This window comes from Carassius auratus, chromosome 31, assembly GCF_003368295.1.
Source record: "Carassius auratus strain Wakin chromosome 31, ASM336829v1, whole genome shotgun sequence".
In the NCBI taxonomy this organism is placed as follows: domain Eukaryota; kingdom Metazoa; phylum Chordata; class Actinopteri; order Cypriniformes; family Cyprinidae; genus Carassius; species Carassius auratus.
Window position 1 is genome coordinate 25627728 of NC_039273.1, and position 22809 is coordinate 25650536.

General features: G+C 38.3%; 1 protein-coding gene across 18 annotated transcripts in view; it reads right to left on the reverse strand.

Moving 5' to 3' along the window:
* Positions 1 to 22809, reverse strand: part of LOC113050982 (receptor-type tyrosine-protein phosphatase F-like) — a 183904-nt gene that overhangs the window by 27095 nt on the left and 134000 nt on the right. For all 18 annotated transcript variants that reach the window (XM_026214519.1, XM_026214510.1, XM_026214509.1 and 15 more), the window contains 7 exons: positions 22224 to 22417; positions 9461 to 9578; positions 8181 to 8762; positions 6955 to 7052; positions 6611 to 6867; positions 3987 to 4068; positions 1783 to 1998 (listed from right to left, as the gene is read on the reverse strand). In XM_026214519.1, the coding sequence (XP_026070304.1) occupies positions 1783 to 1998; positions 3987 to 4068; positions 6611 to 6867; positions 6955 to 7052; positions 8181 to 8762; positions 9461 to 9578; positions 22224 to 22417 (1547 nt within the window). The remainder of the gene's footprint in view (positions 1 to 1782; positions 1999 to 3986; positions 4069 to 6610; positions 6868 to 6954; positions 7053 to 8180; positions 8763 to 9460; positions 9579 to 22223; positions 22418 to 22809) is intronic.

Sequence of the window (22809 nt, forward strand, 5' to 3'; positions counted from 1 at the left end):
TAAATTATTTATTATTGTTTTCTGAAAAAAAAAATCAATCAAAACGAAGTGAAAAACAATAAATAAATAAAGAGAAATAATTGTTTTCCAAAATGCAGTGGATTTTTTTTGCTCTTGCGTTGCTCAGGAGACTTTTTTTTTAAAGTCTTTTGTGGTTAAATGATCACAGACACTAGTCTGCATCACAATTTGAATTTGGTTAATTGTATAAGCCCTACTCTTCATTTATTAATAAAAATGAAAACTTTGAATTTTGTGACATTTTGTGCCACTTCAGTGACTGGATTCCATGATTGCACATTTTCGTACAGTCACAGGGCTCTAGATCTGCCGGGGTATTATGATCATCACCTCTGTCTCTCCGGTGTGACAGCAGAGAGAGGAAGCATCTAAAAGCGCTGTGGGAATCTGTCACTGGGAAACTTTCATAGTGATCAATTTAATCTGCACAACCTCAGATGGAAGCACATCAAGAGCGTGAAAAATGCATCTCTGACTGACTCCAGCCACTATTTACTGATGCATATTCATGTGTGCTTTGATTCCTCCTTCACCTCTGCTCCATCTCTTCATCTGTAATGCTCAGGTCTCATTAGTGATAGCATCTCTCTCTCCTCCGCCGTCACACTCTCTGCTGATCTGCCACAGTCCTTCATGTGATGTCTCCTTCTCCTTCTTTCTTTCTTTCTTTCATCTCCTCCTCTAATCTGTTTTTCTTTAAGTGCTGTGTTTGTTTTGCAGTCTACCTTTTTCATCCAATTTCACACTCGCTACTCTGTTTCCCAGCCCACCGCAGACTGTCCTTTCACAAGATCCTCTCCTCTGTTTTTCTCCTTTCATTCTTTCTTTTTTAGGATTTAAATTTAAGATTTGAGAATGAAAAATCTGACTTTTTTGGTCATTGTAATTGAAAAGCAAAAAAAAAAAAAAAATGGAGTATTAAGATACTCAAGATACATTTACTTAAGAAGCAACATGACTTAATATATTAGGTCTTGTTTTCAGAAAAACTAAAAAAAAAAAAAAAATGAAAAAAGTTTTATTTAAAATAAGAAATATCTGCCAATTTTGTAAAGGGTAAGGAAAATCATCTTAATTTAAAGGGAAAACAAGATGATTTCTCTTGTCCCATTAGAAGATATTTTTTGTTATTTAAGAAAAAAAACCCACTTAATTTTCTCAGAAAAGAAAACGTAATATCTTCAAACGTCAATGTTTTTTATTTAAAAATATTTAAATGTTTGCAATGGAAAACAAAAATAAAAAAGTAAGAAAATCATACTTTGCAGTGTATTATTGTTTTGGAATATTTTGAATTTTAATTTTAATTTTATTTTTTGATTTACCATTTTAATTTTAGTTACAGTTTTAGTGTTCATTTTTATTATATAACTTATACATAACTATAATTTTATTTTATTTAAAGTAATGAAAATGATTTTATAGCTGCTTTAATTTTTGTATTATATAGTGTTACTGTTATTACTCTGGGTCACACTAAATACATTCCCTACATTATGGGGACAAAACGTGCCCACAAGTATAATAAAACCAGTAAATTTGGACCTTGTGGGGACGTTTTTTGGTCCCCATGAGGAAACCAGCTTATAAATTTTTTTGAAAATCTAAAACAGCAGATAGTTTGTTTGAGGGGCAGGTTTTATGGGACAGAAAATAGTTTGTACAGTATAAAAAACATATTGTCCATGGAATGTCCTCACAAAAAAATGGAAACCAGTAAATGTGTGTGTGTGTGTGTGTGTGTGAGAGTATATGCCTCACCGAGTCCCTGTCTTTCAGTGCCGCCAGTATAAATGTGCGATACTGCTGCTGTCCAGGTAGAGGTTTGTTATAGAAGCCAGAGTAGCTTTTCTCGTCTCCCAACACGAAGGTTTCTGGAAGAAACTCCAGCTTGGCAGCGATGTAAGGTCGCAGGAAGTCCTGAGTTTGTCTCCTCCTCCTCTTCCTCACACCTGAGTCTCCATTACTCCCCAAAAGCTGATAAAGCACAGTAAACACCTCATGAAGCACATTAGTAAAATCACAAACAATCTCAATACACTGGGAAAAACATACAATAACATACAAAAGATGTATAAGGTGCGCGCGCCTTTTAAACTTTCTATTCATCAAAGAATCCTGAAAAAAATATATCACGGTTTCCACAAATATATGAAGCTGTTGAAATGTTGAACTGTTTTCAACATTACAGTATATTAATAATAATAAATGTTTCTTGATCAGCAAATCAGCATATTATTATGATTTCTTAAAGGATCATGTGACACTGAAGAGTAATGATGTTGAAAATTCAGCTTTGCGTCAAAGGAATAAATTATATTTTAAAATATATTCACATAGAAAACTGTTATTTTAAATTGTAATAACATTTCACTATATTACAGATTTTACAGTATTTTTGATCATATAAAGTCAACCTAAGTGAAGAGAAGAGACCCCTTTCATAAAAATTAACAATCTAACCAACCCTCACACTTTTGAACAATATATTAATATTAGGGCTGTCAAATGATTAAAATTTTTAATCAAATTAATCAGAATTTTCAGTGGATTAATCAGGATTAATCACTATTTGCAATTACACCTGAATCCTAACCATTTTTTTTTTCTGAAATGCATACCAAAAGATAAATAACAGGACACAGATACATAATTTTCATGTATTTATTCATCAATATGTGATTCTTTTTTCTGAATTTCAAAAGTTTAACATTTACTTAATCAAATTTACCTGAGCACTATATCAAACCATGCTATTTAACTACTGATAGTGTAAGAGTTTTAGGTGAACCAGTGGTTTAATATAGCCACATATCTATGAAATTATGCATAGAGAAACTAGAAAGAATGAACTCAGAAACACAAACATGCGCCACCATCACATAAGCAGCACTCTGGGCACGCACAGGACACTATAACAGGAAGAAGCTCCAGCGTATCAACCAAAGTCGTTTTTTACTATCTTGAGAATTCAGAGATCGACGAGACTTTCCTCACCTGAATAATTTGTCACACTGCGCATGCATGAAATGCATTAAAAAATTTTACGTAATTAACAACTAACAACTAATTAACGTCGTTAACGCACTATTTTTGATAGCCCTAATTAATATATTGCCCATCAGTCCTCTAGGTCTGTGCTGAACTGCTGATTGGCAGAGCCAGAGGTCAGAGGTCAGAAACCAGCCTCAGGTTATTCAGTCACGGGCATCATTAATTCAAAATGACACACACTGGCTCCAATACTTTTATCTGTCTCTTTATAGAGCACTTCCTCTGTTTCTCCATCCATCCATCACTCTTCCTCTCTTTTTCTTTCTCTCCACAACCATTATAACCGACAGATCGTGGTTTATTTGGCTTTAGTAAAGCACATTTGGTGGAGATTGACTCAAACCCAAGGTCGCAGGATTGCAGATGAACAAATGGAGTCTAGCAGCAGAGAGAACGAGGTCTGCAGCGAGTATAATATCAGCACAGGGATAAACAGTAGCACAACTCGATCCAATAACACAGCTCTCATTTGACTCGGCAACACTCACAAATAAGGGGTAACACGGGGAAAATGCTGGTGACACCATTGTGATTTTTACAGAGCCGCTGCGTTTTGATATTCAGTAGGCAGCACCTGAAAAGTCTGCCCTATTTTGCAGACGTTCGTTTATTGAGAGCAAGCAAACTCATGAGAAAGCAGAAATGTGTTGGAGCTCAAGAGCTCAGTAGTAATAACAAAAATGCTAAAACGCAAAGAGAAGCTTTTTAAGAGCCCTCAAAGTGCCTGTGTGTCTCAACAACTGATGCAGAGATGTAGAAGAACTGAGACGCTAAAAACAGGCGAAAAATAACAAGTGGAAGAACAAAGTAGTTGCATCATACTGATGTACTGTATGTCCATAACATAAATAAGGTAACATCGTGTGAGACATCTGCTTGTTATTATGTGATCATACCAAACACAAACTCACCTCATCCAGATCCATATCCTCCGGGTTTTCCCAACGGCGTAGAGTAGATGTAGTTACTGGCACCACCACTATATAAAAACAACTAAGAGGAAAACAAACAAACAAACAAGTTATTAATAATATGATACATTTTCCTTTGAGGTTTTTCTTATAATGCACACAAGTTTGGGGTCAGTAAGATTTTTTATTATATTTGAAAAAAAAGTCTCTTCTGCTCACCAAGGCTGCATTTATTCGATCACAATTACAGTAAAATCTGTAATATTTTGAAATATTAAATAACTAATATTAAATAAATTCTCTATGTGAATATATTGTAAAATTTAATATACTCTTGTGGTCAAAGCTGAATTTTCAGCATCATTACTCTTCAGTTTCACATGATCCTTCAGAAATCATTTTAATATGCTGATTTATGATTAATACCATCGCTGTGGTGCGTCATAATTTTGTGGAAACCATTTTTTTCTCTTCTTTCTCTACCTGAAATAGAAATGTTTTGTAACACTATAAATGTCTTTACTGTCACTTTTGATCAACTAAATGCATCCACGCTAAATAAAAGTGTTAATTCCTTTTTTAAAAGTTATACTGACTGGGTAGGATATACACAATGTTTATTATAAGGCATAACGAATTTCTTTCTAGTATTTATTCAGTACTGTCACACTCAGTACATCGTTCAGTACTGGTCATGAGTTACACCTGTTTCACGTCACACACAACACTGAGATCGTGATAATGAAAGCATCTCTAATCAAGACAGAGTTCACAAACCTTTCTAGCTGCACTTTATCACAGGTTCAGCAGGTTTGTTTGTTTGTGATGAAACCTTCTGTGTGGACATTACATCACTGATTGCATTCCTAAATGAATCTGTGACAGCCTTGCATCCTGTGGCTCATTCAGTGACTGAAACAAACACTTGAAACCCAATTAACGACTGAGTAATTCCCACGCTCTCATGCCAGCCTGAGCAAGAGCATTGTTTGATATGTGTGATGTCTGTAACGTCTGATGTAACTGCCGCTAACAATCTTGCTTGGGCTTTGATGAGGAAAAACGTCTGGTAGTTTCTAATTAAAGGATTTCTTTGGTCAGAACCGATCCTCGGGCAGCGTTCAGCTAGCTCAGACTGAACAGAATTACACCAAATCCAGCATGCTACAAAGAACTAAACCCATGTGAGACGCTCCTGTGAGCTGCCATGGGGATTGTTTTAGTATTAGCCTTCAGCCTCAGTCTCGCTAAAGCACAACGGTCCAATATTTGCCCAGAGAGGAACAGGATTCTTAAGAGTCCAGCAAACATCGCCTGATCATCTTTGAGCTGTTTTCAGATTAGCTGTGCTAACAGTGCTGCAATAGATGAACAGTAACGAAAATGGTTGCTTTTACTTTGACATAAAATGTGCTTATTTTCTTCACTTCTTCAAAGCACTTAATGTACAGTACAGTATGTACAGTAATATACATACACTCTCTGTTTTTATTGATCCTGTGGCTTTTTTAAGTCACGCAATGCAAACCGTTTATTCAGAAAACATTGTTTTTATACAGGAAAACAAACCCTGGTTTCCATGATTGCTGTTTTATTCCCACTGGGGGAAAATAAAGAGACATTTCAACAATGTCTGAAAAGTTTTTTTTTTTGCAGGCCAAATGAAGCGAAAACAACAACAGCAACAACAAATCTGCCAACTATATGAATAAAAGAAGCTGAATGAAAAATGCTGAGGATACAAACAACTGAGAAACAAGATGAAATGGAAACCTGGGGAATCACTCATCTCGACATGCAGCAGAATTTATTTAGCAAATTTAATTACAGGTAAAATACATATCAGTCATCATCAGTGCAGCTACAATGCAATTTTTCATGTTGTTAATTACACTACAGAACAATAAACTATATGTGAGGAAACTTGAAATGGTCTGAGTGAAGAGCTGTAATGTATTTTAGTGGAACAAAGTGTTTTTTGTGACATTTTCTTTATTTTCTTTATTTATTCAAAGCCTAGCAATGTCACATACCGTAATGAAAGTCTGCTACTCTTCACTCAGATATGTGATCAGCTAAAGATAAAAAAGAAAATAAATAAAAAATAATAATAAAATAATAATAAATAAAATAAATAATAAAATTTCTATTGAAATAATGCTTTGTACTGTAAAACTAAAAAATATTTGAATATATACTACTAATACTGATTATAATTTTGTTTTAGTACAATTTTGTTTTTTATTTTTTGGGTTGTGACTTTTAAACATCTCTTTCGTTTACACCTTTTTTCTCTGTTGTTTATATATAAATTATTCCCATTACAAATTTAAGAAGATGGTTGGTGTGTGTTGTGTTTTCAAATGCTCGTTATTAGCAACCCACAGCAGAGCAGAGATGAAGTTTGTGAACCTTTTACTGTGAACCAAGCTGAAAACACTGAATCATGAGCTGCTCACGTGTAAATTAACACAGTGCCACGCTTCACTCTGAAACAGAGTTCTTGCAGTGCTGTTGGAAGCTATGCTGTCCATATAGATTGCTAGATCAATAATGATAACAACACTAACATGACTAGTGAAGACCCGCTGGCTGCACAAGATTACAGCGTTTCTCTGACTGACCTGACGAGGGCGCTGTTGTGTATTTTGGGCAGAGTGATGGTGAGTTTGCCGCCTTCTTCTGGGTCTTGTTTGTGAAGAGCCGGTTTGGTGGTGAACAGGTCTGGGGCGGTGCGGATGGAGACCTGCTGCTGCAGTCCGCCGGCGCTGTTCCCTCGGCTCATCAGCACAAAGGAGTAATCCGTGTCTGGCTGCAGGCGCGTGATCAACTTCCTCTTCAGGTCGCCCTGTACCTCGACGCTCTGCTGGTTATACAGGATCTGACAGCAGGCGCGCACAGGTTAACTCAGTCACGCAATGAGATCCATTTAACACTGCATTTCTGCTTCATGACTACAGCATCTCACCTTGAAAGGCACTTGAGACTTGTAGGTTTCTGGGACCTCCCACGTGAGCAGGACAGAGGTCTTCATCACAGCTTTCACACCAAAGTTTTTAGTGAACTCTGCAGAGGAGGTGAGAATTAAAGAATCACTGCATTTGTCACAGACGTATTTACACAGAGGAACCACAACGCTGTTTAAAGAGACTTTAAACTTGTTAACATGGTGTACATACATCTTAATACCTTCATCTCAAATCACACATGAAAGCTAACTATCTGTTATCTGCATGTGGTTTACGCTATAAGGAAGATGAGAAGTCAGCAGATATATTGTACCCCCAAAATGAATATTATGTCATAATTTTGTAACCCATCTCATTTCAAATAATACATTTTGGGCTTATGATTAATTGTCAAACAAAATTGTAATTAACGATTTAATTGCCTGTTTTGCTAATGTTACTTACAGTATGAGCTTAATAAATCATTTATATTTTATTTGGAAACATGATTAAGTAGATCCATACATTTTTCTCATTAATGCTTTGAAAATTATATTTTAAAAGTTAAATAACACTATGTAGCACTTTAAGAGTCTCTTAATGTTTCATATCTTTCATATCACATTCTTCCTATTTGACAGCAATTTGTGACTATCCTAATTATTTCAATTTAATTTAAAGCACAGATATCTGAGTCAAAGCTGATTCTTAAAACATAAATAAGCTCTCCATTAAATCTTTAAATCTCCTGAGATTTCCAAGAGCAACCTCTGAGCAGTAAAGATTTTCTCTGGTAAATGCAGCTTTGAGATCAGTTTTGTTTTGAATTCTAGTTTTGTTTCCTTAATGATTCCATTCACTATTCTTTTACAACTTTTGAAGGAGCTACTTCTCAACTGATCAGTGATGCATTAAAAACCTGCTCATTAGAATGATTTGTTCCTTAATCAGTGGAACAAATCATAAACTCATGCGAAATAATTTTAACCAGTGAGCACGTCGCAATAAAAAATGAATTTTTACTCTGATCACATTCAATTCAGATTGCACAATTCAACTCAAACTCACAGCTCAAATAAAACATCATTTCGTTATGATGTTATAGATTAAGTATTGGTGCAGAATCGTTTCTGAATTGCAGTCCAAGAGTATTTTACTGTCGTTTCATCAACATCAATGGATGAATGCAAACGTTTCGGAATGAATAATGAAAATTAATGTCATTCAGAGTTCTTTAAAAACTCACCAGGCATGGAGGTAGACATAGTTCTGCTCTGGATGCTGGGGCTGATGGGACCCCCTCCTTTACCCGTGAACGCCCTCACTCTGATGTCATAGGTGGTGTCCGGCTGCAGACCCTGGATGGTCATCTGCGTCTCGTCTGTACCGTTGGTGTGGTTCTGATGGCTGTTGATGTCACGGTACACCACCACGTAGCGTATGATCTTCCCGTTCCTCTCTGGCAGAGGCGGAGGGTCCCAGGCCAGTTTGGTGGTGGTGGTCGTCAGGCCCACCACTCTGAGGTTTTGTGGGTAACTGCTGGGGATGTCTTCTGGGGTGCCGATCTCTTTGCTGTACTCCTCTCCGTTTCCAGCACGGTTCTTGGCGCAGAGCTTGAAGATGTAGGTGGCGCCCTTGTGCAGGCCGGTGACGGTGAAGTGGTCATCGGTGCGTCTGAAGTCACGGGAGGTGTAGGTCTCCTCCTCTTCACGCTTATAACGCAGTCTGTAGCCCATCAGTTCGCCCACCATCTCTTTAGGGGGCTGCCACTGGATCAGAGCTGTATTCCCAATGGTGGTGCTGATGATCATAGTTGGCTTGCCGGGAACTACCAGTGACAGAGATAAAGGCATAGTTTACCCAAAAGTTCGGCATCTCTCTGTAGTTTCAGCTTGTCACGAAACTCTATCTTGGAAATGCAACTCCAATATTTACCCGTGTCTTGTTTCTTATCTTGTCCCAAAAACCATCTCGGGTCATTTATTTCACCCGTACGTTTGCACTTCACAGAACGTGCAGGCAAAGCATAATCATGAAAGCATAAACGGACGACAAAACGGAAATAAAGAAACGTGCCGTGTCTTCTAATTAAACTATAATTTTCTCCGGATTTGAAATTTTGTGGAAACTGTCGGGATAATGTAAGTACACAACTAAAAAATATATATAACATAGATATAGTGATTTCTGCTATTTTTAAAGCAGAAAAATTACATATTGCGCCTTTCAGTAACTAATGTATTTTTGTATAGAGCTACACCAATGAAATAAAAAATATTGTTGCGATACAAGCACTGCATTACTGTCACAGTGAAGCACATCAGTGTGTTCATTTACATGCATGTAGCTCATAATACTCCTTTTTAAGAGTTTCACAGAGGTTTTGTGAATTTACTGCAAATCAATCTGCTCCGAGATGTGGAAATGGCATAACATGAGCTGCACACGTGTGCATGATGAACAGTGGTGTGCTTGCCTTTGAAAACAGCAGCACATTTTTATGAACACTTAAACACACAATCTCACCGGCCCCTGTTGTGGTCACCACTTTGGCTTTGCTGCGTGCTCCATCTCCCTTAGTGGTGTATGCCGCCACAGTCACTGAATATGTGGTTTCAGGCAGCAGGCCGGTGATGATGGCCTCCTGAGAGAGAGACGGACAGACAAAAAGAAAGAAAGAGAGATCAACTGATGCCTGGTCAAGTCAAGGTGCTTCTGACTTTCCTATCAGTCACATCAAATCTTTTTAGAGCCAGACAATGCTGAGTTTTATTTTGTCTGGGGTTTAAATGAAGATATAATCATGTTTTCTTGTGGTCAATAAGTGGCAAGATGTTTTCAGAATTAAACTGCTTGCTTTGTGTCTTTATAATTCAAGGATAATGGTCAAATCCACACTCGTTCTGCATGCAATGTTTCAAGTACTTTCACTTAATTTAATTTAGAATCAATGCAGGTTTTTTTGAAGCATAAAAGGCTCTTTTAGATATTTTCTTTTGAGTTCATTCACTGCAGGGCTGAAGGAGACTATGGAAGCGTCTTTAAAGACTACATTATTACAGCATGTTGGATGTATGATGTGATTGGTGCCTAATGTGAATGTGTTTTTATTCCCCGAGGTCTAGATCATTTTCTAATTCTAGTTTTATTCATTTTACAAGCAGGTTTGCCAGTACTGCTCATGTAGATCTGGTTTCCTCTGACAAGACTCCAGCTGCTACACTTGATAAAACAAACACAGGAAACCCATCAAAGCATCTAAGAATGGTCATATCAAGAACAACAGTGCAAGAATAAAGAAAACTGATGCAGGGGTTTGTTTCAGTGGGTGGAAGAACGGCAGGAGGCCACGAATATCTGCCAAAACCCTACTGAATATCTTCCTATTGAATATGGATGTATGACATATTGCAGTCTGCTTTTTCAGGGGGAACTTTAGCATCATAAAAAGAAATGTAAATCCGGAAAAAGTTACAAATGTTACAAACACTCCCACATGTATTTGTAGGAATGAAAAATACCAAACATACTCAGATGTTTGTAGTAGACAACATCCACCAAACCAACATTTGTTCAAGCTCAAATTCTGTACATAAAGATGTCTCTGAAATTGTAAAATACTTGAAGACTGAATAAATTTCATTTTTTTTTCTGCACATGCTTATTATCAACCATGACTCCTTGCAAACAGACACGGTGAAACAAGCAAACAAACAGCAAATTATCCTCACCAACATAAGAAACACTCATTATTGCTCTAACTGTTAACCAAAAGCATCCTTAAATCAATATGAAATCAAAATAGAACATATTTTTATTACACTGGAAAAAATTGGTATGGGATTTACTCTAAAAACTATTTTCACTCAGACATAGCTTGTTAATTACACAAATAATTACGAGGAAATGGCAAGTATTTCCCACTTTTCATGATCTAATCCATTTACAATGGATAAAATCCCATCCATTTTCTTTCATTGAATATCCGGTTTATCCTGGAAATGCATCATCGTGCAGAAGTAAAATAGGTTGCAAACTGAGTTGCACATTGACTTTAATTATCACTTCTCAGCTAGCCACACGATTCCAGACTCTCTCTTGCAGGAGATCAGAGGAAATGTGAATAATGTCAATCATGTATAGCGTTTAAATGCCAGTTTGAAGCTGCACCATGGCCTCTCGTAAAACCTGCATTTGCTTTTTGCTTTATTTCCTGTTTCGATTAGTCCGTCTTATCTCTGGCATGTGTTTGGGGGAGTCATTGAGTCCTGAAAAGTGGGAAGACTTCAACATTTCACATTAAGGCATGATAGATAGACTGCCTTTGGCAACACAGAGTTTACCAGAGCCGACCACCATCGAAAGAGACGCCTCTATCTGTTTAGAGTGATATCACTGTCACGACTCATTAATAAAGAAGAAAAGGCAACAGAGAGAGACGGAGGGACGGCTCAGACACAGACAGAGAGGTTTAACAGGGCATAGATGCACATCAGCATCTATAAATATGTAGGACACAGGAAGAGAGATACAGGCTGCCAGCATCAGAAGACGAGATTATGCTCTGCACATCTCAGTCACACATCTTCTGAACAATGGCTTTTAAATACTTCGACAGCAATTTGTGATTACTGGATCTATCTATCTATCCTGCAAAAACAACTGACAAAATCCACGTAATATTCAGAATTATTTCAGTGACCCTTTCAAAACAGACCAGGAACTCATTATTGGATCAAAGCCAGCCAGATATTAATCAAAAGTTTCTTCTGCTTAAACAGCAGAGCTTCAGGTAAAATCAACAACTTTATTCAATGGAAAATAAAGCTCCCATTCGACAAGAGATTGAGAAAGAGAGAGAGAGAGAGAGAGAGAGAGAGAGAGAGAGAGACAGCAGTGATGCATTTGAGTTGTGTAGGATAAATACGGGCTCTTCAGGGTGCAAGCTCTCATCTTCAGAGAGATGAGGGAAGATAAATCTAAAAGATTTTAGTGACAAATCCATTTGTGTGAGATTTCATAAAGATGTTAATTCATTCCCCGATGGCAGAACACCAATTCAAAAAACCATCGCTGAGAGCACTTGAACAGACCGAGAGCGAGAATGAAGGAGTTGTGAGTCTCCCGTCTATAATCACAACACACACGCAGTATTTCACGAGGCAGATGGAGGCGTATTCCTGCCGTATGCCCACACACACACACACACACACACACACTTCATTTTGTGTGCGATACTGCAGCTGAACCATCAACTTCATCAGATGGACATGTACAGTGAGCAGCTATTGTTTAGTGCTGGGTAAATCTGAAATCAATGTGCATTGTTATTCAGCTAATAGTAGACCAGTCTTTGTGTCAATGTCTGACAACTGAAGAATAAATGAGGAAAAATATGCATTGCTCATATAAAAGTAATGTTAATATTTTTATTCAGCAAGGATGTATGAAATTGATCAAAAGTGACATTTTTTTCTTTTATTCTTCTTCTTTTAAACTGTTTATTCATCAAAGAATCCTGAGAAAAATATATCACAGTTTCCACCAAAATATGAAGCAATTCAACAGTTTTAAACATTGATAATAATACAAAATGGATGAAGGGTCATATGACACTGAAGACTGGAGTAATAATGCTGAAAATTCAGGAATGAAATGAATTTTACAACATATAACAATAGAAAACAGTAATATTAAATTCTTAAACATTTCACAATATTAATGTTTTTACTCTATTTCTGTTAGTAAATAAAATAAATGCAGCCTTGGTGAGTAGAAGAGACTGCAAAAAGCATTAAAAATATTACTGATTTCAAACCTTTGAATAACACACACACACACACACACACATAAATGTCCTACATTGCTATATCATAGTGTTAGCATCCAAAGCCATCATTGCACCACATAAAGGGTTGTGTGTACGCCCAGAAAGAGTCAAATTGGGCAGTGAAGAGCGTAAATGGTTATATGGGTAGTAACACACACACACACACACACACACACACACGCTGATGATTTAGCCCCTCTGTCAGTAAGTAGAGATTAAGTTTCACCTTCAGAGGTTAGAGGATATCTGCTTATTCAGCACCTCGCTCATGGATTACATTTTCCCCCTTATTCCCCTCAAACACACACACACACACAAACGCACACACACACACACAAGGCTGAAAGAGCCCGCTGTCTGCCAGTCAAAGCCTCACTTCCTGCACACGTCTGAGGGCAGCAGGGTGATTTCTCCTCTTTATATGGCAGCTGCATATTCAGTCAACACTTTATCTTCCCCCAGATGCACATGAAGCGCTGCCATCTCTCCACTGATGGAGGGATTTATATTCTGCTCCATAACAGCAAATAAAATACACACCGCCTTCAGACGCTACGAAAATGCATTAAACAATCATAAAACAGCGAATACAAAAACACAGAGGGATGAGAACGCTAAAGCAAGACAAAAGGTTTCTGTTCAACGTTGATGGGACAAGCCTCTCATCAAACACGAATGTGAGTCTCCAGTTTTGCACCTCATTTGATAGATTTTGGGTGACATCTTTCAAAGTTTGGATGTCATAAACCTTACAAATTAGACTGCAGTCACTAGTCTTTCCTCATTATGCGATCTCACGACCTTTAGAGCTCGGAGTCTGACAAATAAAGTCTGAGTGCTTCATGTCTCCTGCATTTGGGTCCTTTTTGAGTCTCCATAAACCCTTGAAGTGTGCATGTGTTGGCATAAGTGCATTTTGTACCTTTTATACCTGTATTTTATCATCTTTTATAGATGTTTTATAGATGTTCTTTTTGTTCATCTTTTATAAACTGTAGATGAACTTCTACACTTGATCCTGCACGTCTATGAACTGCATGTACTAGCACACGCGTGTGTTTATGTGCCAGTGCATCTGCGCATGTCTGTAGATGTTTACTGTGCCTGTAATGTGTTTCAGCATCACAAACATCCAGTCATACAGGGAAGATGTGCTCTGGTTCTTCAATAATCTTATAGTTGCAATGTCTGAACCACCAAACATCTCAAAAACAGCTGTGAGATGAGAAACTGCTGAGATACATATGAGAGATTTCTCATGACATTGATCAAAAATGTTTCAGGCAGAGAACAAAATAAGCCTTGCAATTCGTATTCCAATTTCTTTTTCTATTTTTAACAAAGTTTAAACAAAAAAATTATAAACAAATTATAAAAATAATAATAAAAAAAAAAATCTATTTTATTTTATTATAACTTAAATACTATTTATTAATTTTTTATATTAGCTCTTTAGTTTTAAGAATCATTAAATTTGTTTTGTGTGTTTGTCTTTTTATTGGTGTTTGTTTTATGTATTTATATACACAGCTATATATATATATATATCATGTGATGTCACCTGCTGCAATAACTGACTCTTTTGATTTACTACACAGATTTATCAGTCATGAATGTGGTAAATTATCATTGCATTAATGCATTTCACATAGGCTAAAGGCCAGCATATTTCAGTTGAAACTCTATTTTAACCCTAACTGTTTAAAGAAAATACAGAAGCAAAAATCATGTCTTTCTGTAAAAAATGTAATATGCTAAATAAATGTTTAAGAAAAATTACTTTTCTGTAGCCTAACTATACCAACTTTTGCGATTAACTTCTGTCTGAATGATGTCACTTCTTGTGTCACGATTAAACATTTTTTTTTCTTTTTTCTTTTTTTGCACTAGAGCATCAAGAGTGCTTTAAAAAATCTACTTCTTCAGGCTAATACATATGTTAGATTATACAAAAGAAAATGTGATTTGTGCCTCTAATGGTTTTACAAATGTCACGAGACACTAAAATGTATCATATTGATGCAAAGTGCCTTCAGCTGCGACAGGTCTGGAGTTTGAGTGCTTTTTCTCTCTCTTATGATGAAGATGAGAAGTCATTTGACTTTGACACTGATGCCTCTTCACAATAAGCTCCAAGAGAGCTGAGAAATGTCACATCAGACATTCCTCAGAGTGGACAAGACGCTACATGACTGCTTTTCAGGCTTGGGCAAATATGAGGGAAATGATGATATATGATGCCACGCAAACTATTTGTGCTGTTAAATTGTTATATCAGTCGGCACACATTGAGGGTCATGTTCTGTTTGAGTCTCAGCCTTCATTTTGAGCTGATAAAAGCTTCCATTAGCATGACCCGATGCCAACGCTCTCTCGCTCATATTTCATCACAGTTGGATTCCCGAGAGCTGGTTTGCTCAGACTAATGCCAGACGCATGCTAGGAGACAGCGGTCAGCAGCCTGCGCACATACACTACAAAGACGGTTTTTGCACACTTTACACAGCTAATCACTATTGAAGCTTGTTTCTGCCACAAATGTTTTATTTTAATACATTATAATGCAATTGTGACTTTATATCTGACAATTCTGACCTTTGCAGGATATAAACTTTCAAAATTCAGAGTTTGCATCTCAAAATGAGAATCTATCTATCTATCTACGTTGTTTCTAGGTTTAAAATTTTCCATTTAATATCATTGCTATCTGTGGCAGCATTAAGAGATCTTATCACACACGTTTGTTTTTGTAAGAAGTGTGTTCATCCGATAGGTGTAATGGTTTTTATACTGTACAAACTGTATATTCTGTCACCCTACACCTAACCCTAACCCTCACAGGAAACTTTGTGCATTTTTACTTTCTCAATAAAATTCATTCTGTATGAAGTGTTTTGAAAAATGGGGACATGGGTTATGTCCTCATAAGACACCCTCTCCTTGTAATACCTGTGTCATACCCATGTCATTATACAGAGTTGTGTCCTTATATGACACAAAAACAAGAGCACACACACACACACACACACACACACACACACACACACACACACACACACATTGAATCCCTGTAAAAAAAACACTGCCCACCATGCTCTATCCTTTTATACAGTATAGACCATTATGCCGCCCTGTATGGAAAAGATAGTCCTGTTTACTACAGATTGCTCCTCTCCACCTACATGAAGAAGCTCTGTGTGTTTGGCTGAGTTTATCTCTGTCTCCTGATCTCTCTCTCTCCCTCACAGTGACCGGGTCACCGTGCACACTCTCTCCTGTGCTGAAGGAGACATAGATCAGACTTTGACAGCATGTCTTATCTGATGAGACGTGCCTCATGCTTCACAGCTCTCCTCTCTCTCTCTCTCTCTCTCTCACATGCAGGAGATCTTCAAGGTCCTCAGGTATGAAAACAAAAAGCAGCCGCCCATCACCGTCCTGTACCAAAACGCTCCTGTATCCGTCTTAAACTCAATCCAGAGAGAGCTTCCTTCAGTAAGAATCAAATCCGACATAAGCATCTTCCAAAGGCCGCTAGAGACAAAGCAATGCACCGTCTGAATCCGTCAGACCAGTCCAAACATCAAACTCTGAACCAAATATAAAGTTTTCAGTTACAGCCAAAAAGACTTTTAAAACCACAGGAAAACCTGCCACATAGAATGTCTTATTCTCTAGTTCATCAGTTCATGAGCCTTTTCTCAGATGAACACCTTTAATATTAACATTTACTTGAATCATCCTCTGAGATGTTGTCACGATCATTAGATGGAGTGCCCATGAGCTTCAGTAGAGGGCACTCCACTCAGGACCATTCCACCCATCAACCACCAGATGTCACTTGGACACTAGCACCTCTCATACTGTTGCACCACACCCAAACTACATTACCCATAAGTCACTGCATCACAATCACCCTGCCACACCTGCACATCATTTACACACACACATATAAGCAGCACACTCACTCTCACTCACTGCGAAGTCTTGATTTGCTGTGTCTGTCATTTCGGAGCGTTTCCCTTGTGTTTGATCTCTCTGTACCTGACCTTTGGATTGTTTATACCGACTCTGATTCTCTGCTGCCTGCCCCCGACATCTGCTTGTTCCTGTTTTCGATTCTGGTTATCCCTATATACCTGACGCCGTTGCTGATCATTGTCTGTCTGACCAATCTCATTAAAAGTTCTGCATGTGGATCCGAACCTCTCTGTCTCATCATTACAGAAGACTTCGCCAAACCAGGATCCAGCAGCTTTCTTGAACCCCAGACCAGGTATGGAGTCAGCTAACAGTTCATGCAACCCTATAAAGGTGCTATGCTCCATTTTTCAATATGGTAGACCAATTGAGCTCTTTGTGCAGGATTTCATTCAGTATAGTCACCTTTTGCCTGGGGATGAGGATCTGGTAAAGGACTGTTTCTGGAGGTTACTTCCCCAACGTATCCAGCTCCTATCTGTAAGACGGCCGCCAGCCCAGCGCCACAGCACAAGACGGCCGCCAGCCCAGCGCCACAGCACAAGATGGCCGCCAGCCCAGCGCCACAGCACAAGATGGCCGACTCAACGCCTGAGTCGCCAGTCCAGGTGCCACCGATTCGCCGTCATAGAGGACGGAGGACGAGGAGACGGACGCCTACTGTTCCTCAAGACCTGGAGAGCGTTCCCGAGCGGGCCCCTGTCATCCAGGAGGACGTTCCCGAGCGGGCCGCTGCCGTGCCCGAGGTGGTACCCGATGCTGTTCCAGAGACCGAGGTGGTGCCCGATGCCGAGGCAGTACCCGATGCTGTTCTGGAGGTCAAGGTGGTGCTCGATGCCGAGGCGGTGCCCGAGGTCGTTCCCGATGCGGTGCCCGATGCTGTTCTGGAGACCGAGGCGGTGACCGATGCTGTTCCGGAGGCCGAGACAGTGCCCGAAGCCAAGGCACCTCGGTCTCCACAGACAGTTCAGAGTCTAGTCAGATTCCCGTGGACTCTCCGGAGTCGAGTCAGGTTCCGGTGGACTCACCGCAGTCGAGTCAGGTTCCGGTGGACTCTCCGGAGTCGAGTCATGTTCCCGTAGACTCTCCGGAGTCGAGTCATGTTCCCGTAGACTCTCCGGAGTCGAGTCATGTTCCCGTAGACTCTCCGGAGTCGAGTCATGTTCCGGTGGACTCTCAGGAGTCGGGTCAGGTTCCGGTGGACTCTCAGGAGTCGGGTCAGGTTCCCGTGGACTCTCAGGAGTCGAGTCAGTTCCCAGTGGACCCTCCAGAGTCGAGTCAGTTCCCAGTGGACCCTCCAGAGTCGAGTCAGTTCCCAGTGGACCCTCCAGAGTCAGGGCTAGTCACCGTCGACTTTCCAGAGTCAAGTCAGGTCACCGTTGATCAGGTCCCCGTTGATTTCCAGGAACCAAGTCAAGTCACCAATGATCTTCATGGGCAAAGTCAAGTCACCAATGATCTTCATGGGCAAAGTCAAGTCACCAATGATCTTCATGAGCAAAGGCAAGTCATCATTAACCTCCGTGAACTAAGTCAAGTCACAGTAACTGAGCCCAATACAACAATATGAAGAATTTATTTCATAAGTTTTCTTTTTTTTAAATGTCCAAAATGGCCATTTAGCCAAAATGATTCTTGGTAAGACAAGGGCTGTTTGCTTAACCTTTTAGTTAAAAATAAATGGACAGTAACTATATTAGAGCCATATAAACTCCCATGAAGCCCTGGGAGGCAGCATCTAATCAAGGCTTTATGTAGCAGTGTGTTTATAACCATGACGCCTTAAAGTTTCACATCACTCTGTTAATTTTTTTAATTAGTCAAGGGAGAGTGGGCAAAATGCCAGCTTATTAAAAGAAACTGCTCACATTAGTGCTAAACACAATCTTAGCGTGTTTTACCTTCAGTCACAACTCTGAACTCCAGCCCAGATGCGGCTTTACTCTGTTTTTAGGAGTGTGATGAGAAATGACGCCCGTGGAGCATAACTGCTGGACAGACTTCATCAGGACGGACAGCCGAGAGCCACTTCTTATCTTTCAGACAAGGACATGGCAGTCAGATGTGAGTGCATGGGTGGCATGAGAGAGCAGTCATCCGCCTCTGAGACTGACAGAACGGGTCACTCAGAATGATTCAGCACACGCTGCACAGATTCAATCCATCACGCGTGGAAGTGATGTACGAGTGTTCATCTCATCTCCACTCCCCAGAGAACAGAGAACGAGCAAACCAACTGCTCCTTATCGATTCTAATATGGAGAGGCTCCGGTGCGCAGCTCGCCTTCATTACACAAAAGAAGAACACATACTGAGATGATGATGGAGATTTGATCATCTTTACTTATAATAACTACTGTTTGATTCATTTTTCCTTTGCCAATGATGTATTTTATGTCAAATTGCTTGTTTTCACTCACTATCATCTTACTTTAGTTTATTTCTAGGGCCGGGACTCGATTAAAAAAATTAATCTAATTAATTAGAGGCTTTGTAATTAATTAATCGAAATTAATCGCATTTTAATCGCATATAAATATTTTACCTGTGAACAGTGAGAAGAAATTTATTTTCACATGGATTTATAGTATACCATTGAATAATGACTAAATACATAAGCTCAAGCAACAAAATATTGTTTATTTTTGTTCAACCAAGTCTAGCAGACCAGTGCAATTTTTGCCATGACGTGTAGCAATAGCATATTTAGAAACAATTTAGAAATAGTACATTTCAGAAATTCAGGTAGCTTATAGGTGCTGGAACCTTCTGTAAAGAGTTTTTTAAGTAAAACACAATACTTTCAATTACATTCAGAACATTGGAAACCCTGACTATTAGAAAACATCTCTCTGTTGCTTCAGAGGCCATAACATACTAAGTCCAACTCTCAATAACCTTGGCCAAAACAATAAAGAGTTCAACATAAACTGCTGCACCAACAAAATAATACATAGTTCAACATAAAGTGTAAAGTCCACGCTAGCTGCTATATGTTTTGCGTTGAGGTGATACTTGAGACTCGATGAGCTGCGGTGATATGCGAACGCTAGTTGGTGCTTCAGTATAATTGGTCCGCCGAAACTCATCCAGTGAGAAACGTTCCGCGGTGCAAAAATAAGTTATTAAAAATGCGGGAATCTTTTTTTCTGTAATAAATTAATCTTAGTTAACGCGTTATTTTTTGTGTAATTAATTAATCTCAATTAACGTTTTAAAGTCCCGGCCCTATTTATTTCACAATATTTATCCAATGAGGAGCACTTTTGAACTTGTAGACTCTTAGAAAATACATTTCAAATGTGATTTCCACCATGTCTCAAATTAAGTTTTGTATTTAATAGCATTTAAATCATCATAACCAGTATTTTATTGTATATCTAAATACAAAAAATTAAATATAATTTCCCAACTTTTGCATAATTTGAAATAATTTAATTGGAAACTTTGCCACAACAAAAATATTGTGTTTTTATTTTTCATTTGATCACATGCTTTTTACCTTAACTGTTGTTTCCTTCCTAACCAAGAACACTAACCTTTGAACAAAAAAAGTGCCAAAACTATTGGTTGTGATGCAAATGACACAAACAGATTGTATTAATCAAAAATTATATAAATTCATATAAATATGGTGCCTTCTCTTTCTGTTTCCCAAACTATGTTTGAACCTTATTTATTTGAGCAGGTGATGATGGCTTAAAACGTGTGTTATTGTTTCAAAAGTTGCCAAATGTTTTATAGCTTAGTTTGTTAATTAATTTGTTTATTCATTTATTTGTCTTTTAATGCCCTTTCAGCACTTTGTTCAACCCATGGTTGTTTTTAAATTAATGAATTAATGTTTTTATAATAAAATAAATTAAATAGAAAAATTAATTATGTAAAGTTATGTAAGTAAAACAACTTGGAAATAATAAGATAATAATGATACTAATAATTGTAGACATCATTTGTACTACTGTTATTTTACTATACTCACTGTTTCACCAACATAAATGTCATGTTTTTGTCATGCTAATAAAGTGAATCAAGATTAGCAGTCAACATGCAATAAGTTTCTACTGCGTGACTGATGTGTAAATGTATCTACACAAACTGTCAAGTTAGTTTGACAAATAGATGTCCATGTATGACGACTAATGACTTTAGGTTTGCATGAGTGAATGTGTGCATCTGATAATAACAACAAATGTGCAGAGATGCAAGAATCTTGCTCAAGACTCCTCATCTCCGCACAGATAAGACAGGAATGCAGCTGACAAATGGATCAAGAGGTGTGTGTTTATCTGCTGCGAGGGAGAAAGGAAACCCAAAAAGAGTGTATGTGAACGACAGACGAGGTAGACGAGGCAGATCCTTCTAGGATGCATCCAAACTTTCCTGCAGTTTGACTCACGTCTCGTTCTGTTCCTTGAGTTCTGACACTCATGAGGCACAGGTCTCTTAGCATCACGCATGCTGTAAGTCATGCATGTAGTGTAATTCCCTGTCACACACACACACACACACACACACTAAAGCAGGCTGACTGAGAGACAGACACCTGGAGTCAGAGAGTCGGCATGCTCCTGCAAGCTAAACACTGAATAACAATCCTACAGCAGCTCTCCATCAATACTCAGCAAGGATTAGAGCACACTACAGCTCCTGATCCATTTAATCAAAAACCAATTCCTCTCAAATACATATATATATTAATATTAACTTCATTTGAATAACACTCGCTGAGTTCGGATCATCCCTCTGCAAGCTGGAATTATATTTTTATGAATAAAACTCTTCCCACTTCACTTTTGTCTGATTTTGGTCAGATTGAGATGACTGCTAACATTTTATGCATTCAGTAACATTTTATGTATCAACTTGCTTGCGTTAAAATGTGGTTGAGCTGTGGTTGAAATGCATCTATTTAAAATGTATACAGCACAAATGTATTCAGTTGGAATGAGTCGATAGGAACTTAAAAAAAAAAGTTTATATTGAGAAAGGACAAATATATTAAAAAAATATGTACCGTATTTTTCGGACAATAAGTCACACCTGAGTATAAGTCGCATCAGTCCAAAAGTACATCATGACGAGGGAAAAAACATGAGTCGCATTTATTTAGAACCAAGAGAAAACATTACCGTCTCCAGCCACGAGAGGGCGCTCTATGTCTTCAGAGTAGACTACAGGAGCAACATAGAGCGCCCTCTGGCGGCTGGAGATGGTAATGTTTTCTCTTGGTTCAGATCTCTTAGTGCATTTCTCTTGGTTCATGTCAAATTAATTTTGATAAATAAGTCGCACCTGACTATAAGTCGCAGGACCAGCCAAACTATGAAAAGAAGTGCAACTTATAGTCCGAAAAATACGGTATATCTATCAAAGAGGTGAATATGAGGACATATTCAATAAATTTTTTGTCATAATCTGGGGATCCATATACAATGTGACTTGGTTGCACATTTTCTATTCTCTCTCTGTGAGTACCTGTGCCTCGGGCAGGGCCACGTCCAGTATGATGGGCTGTCCGCGCGGCTCTCCGTTCTCCAGCCGTGAGTAAACCACCTGGTAGCCGCGGATCTGTCCGTGCTGCTTCTGCTGCAGAGGAGGCTTCCAGGACACCCGCAGGGCCGTGGAGTTCACATTGTCCACCTCAACCCTGCGTGGAGGGGCGCCAGGCACTGTGGGAGGCAGAGAAGAAACATTTAGAGCTCGATCACACACCGAAACACACTCAGGTCATTTAAAGGTACAGACCCCACAAGACCTGCTCCCAGGCTACAGCCAACACATTTGTACAACGTTTAGTACTGCTAAAAATATGCTCTCTGTAATCAACTTTAGACATTATATTTCTCAAGAAGTTAACATACAAGAAAACATTTTTAAATTAAAAAAAGGACAGTTTTCAAATATTATTACAAAATAAAATCTATTTACGTTGATGTAAAAATTAAATATTTATGGTATTTTAATTATAATAAAAATAATTAATTATTTATATTATATAATAATATTTTTATATTTTTCCTATATTAATATTAAAAGTCTGATTCTGGGAAAAGGGTAAACC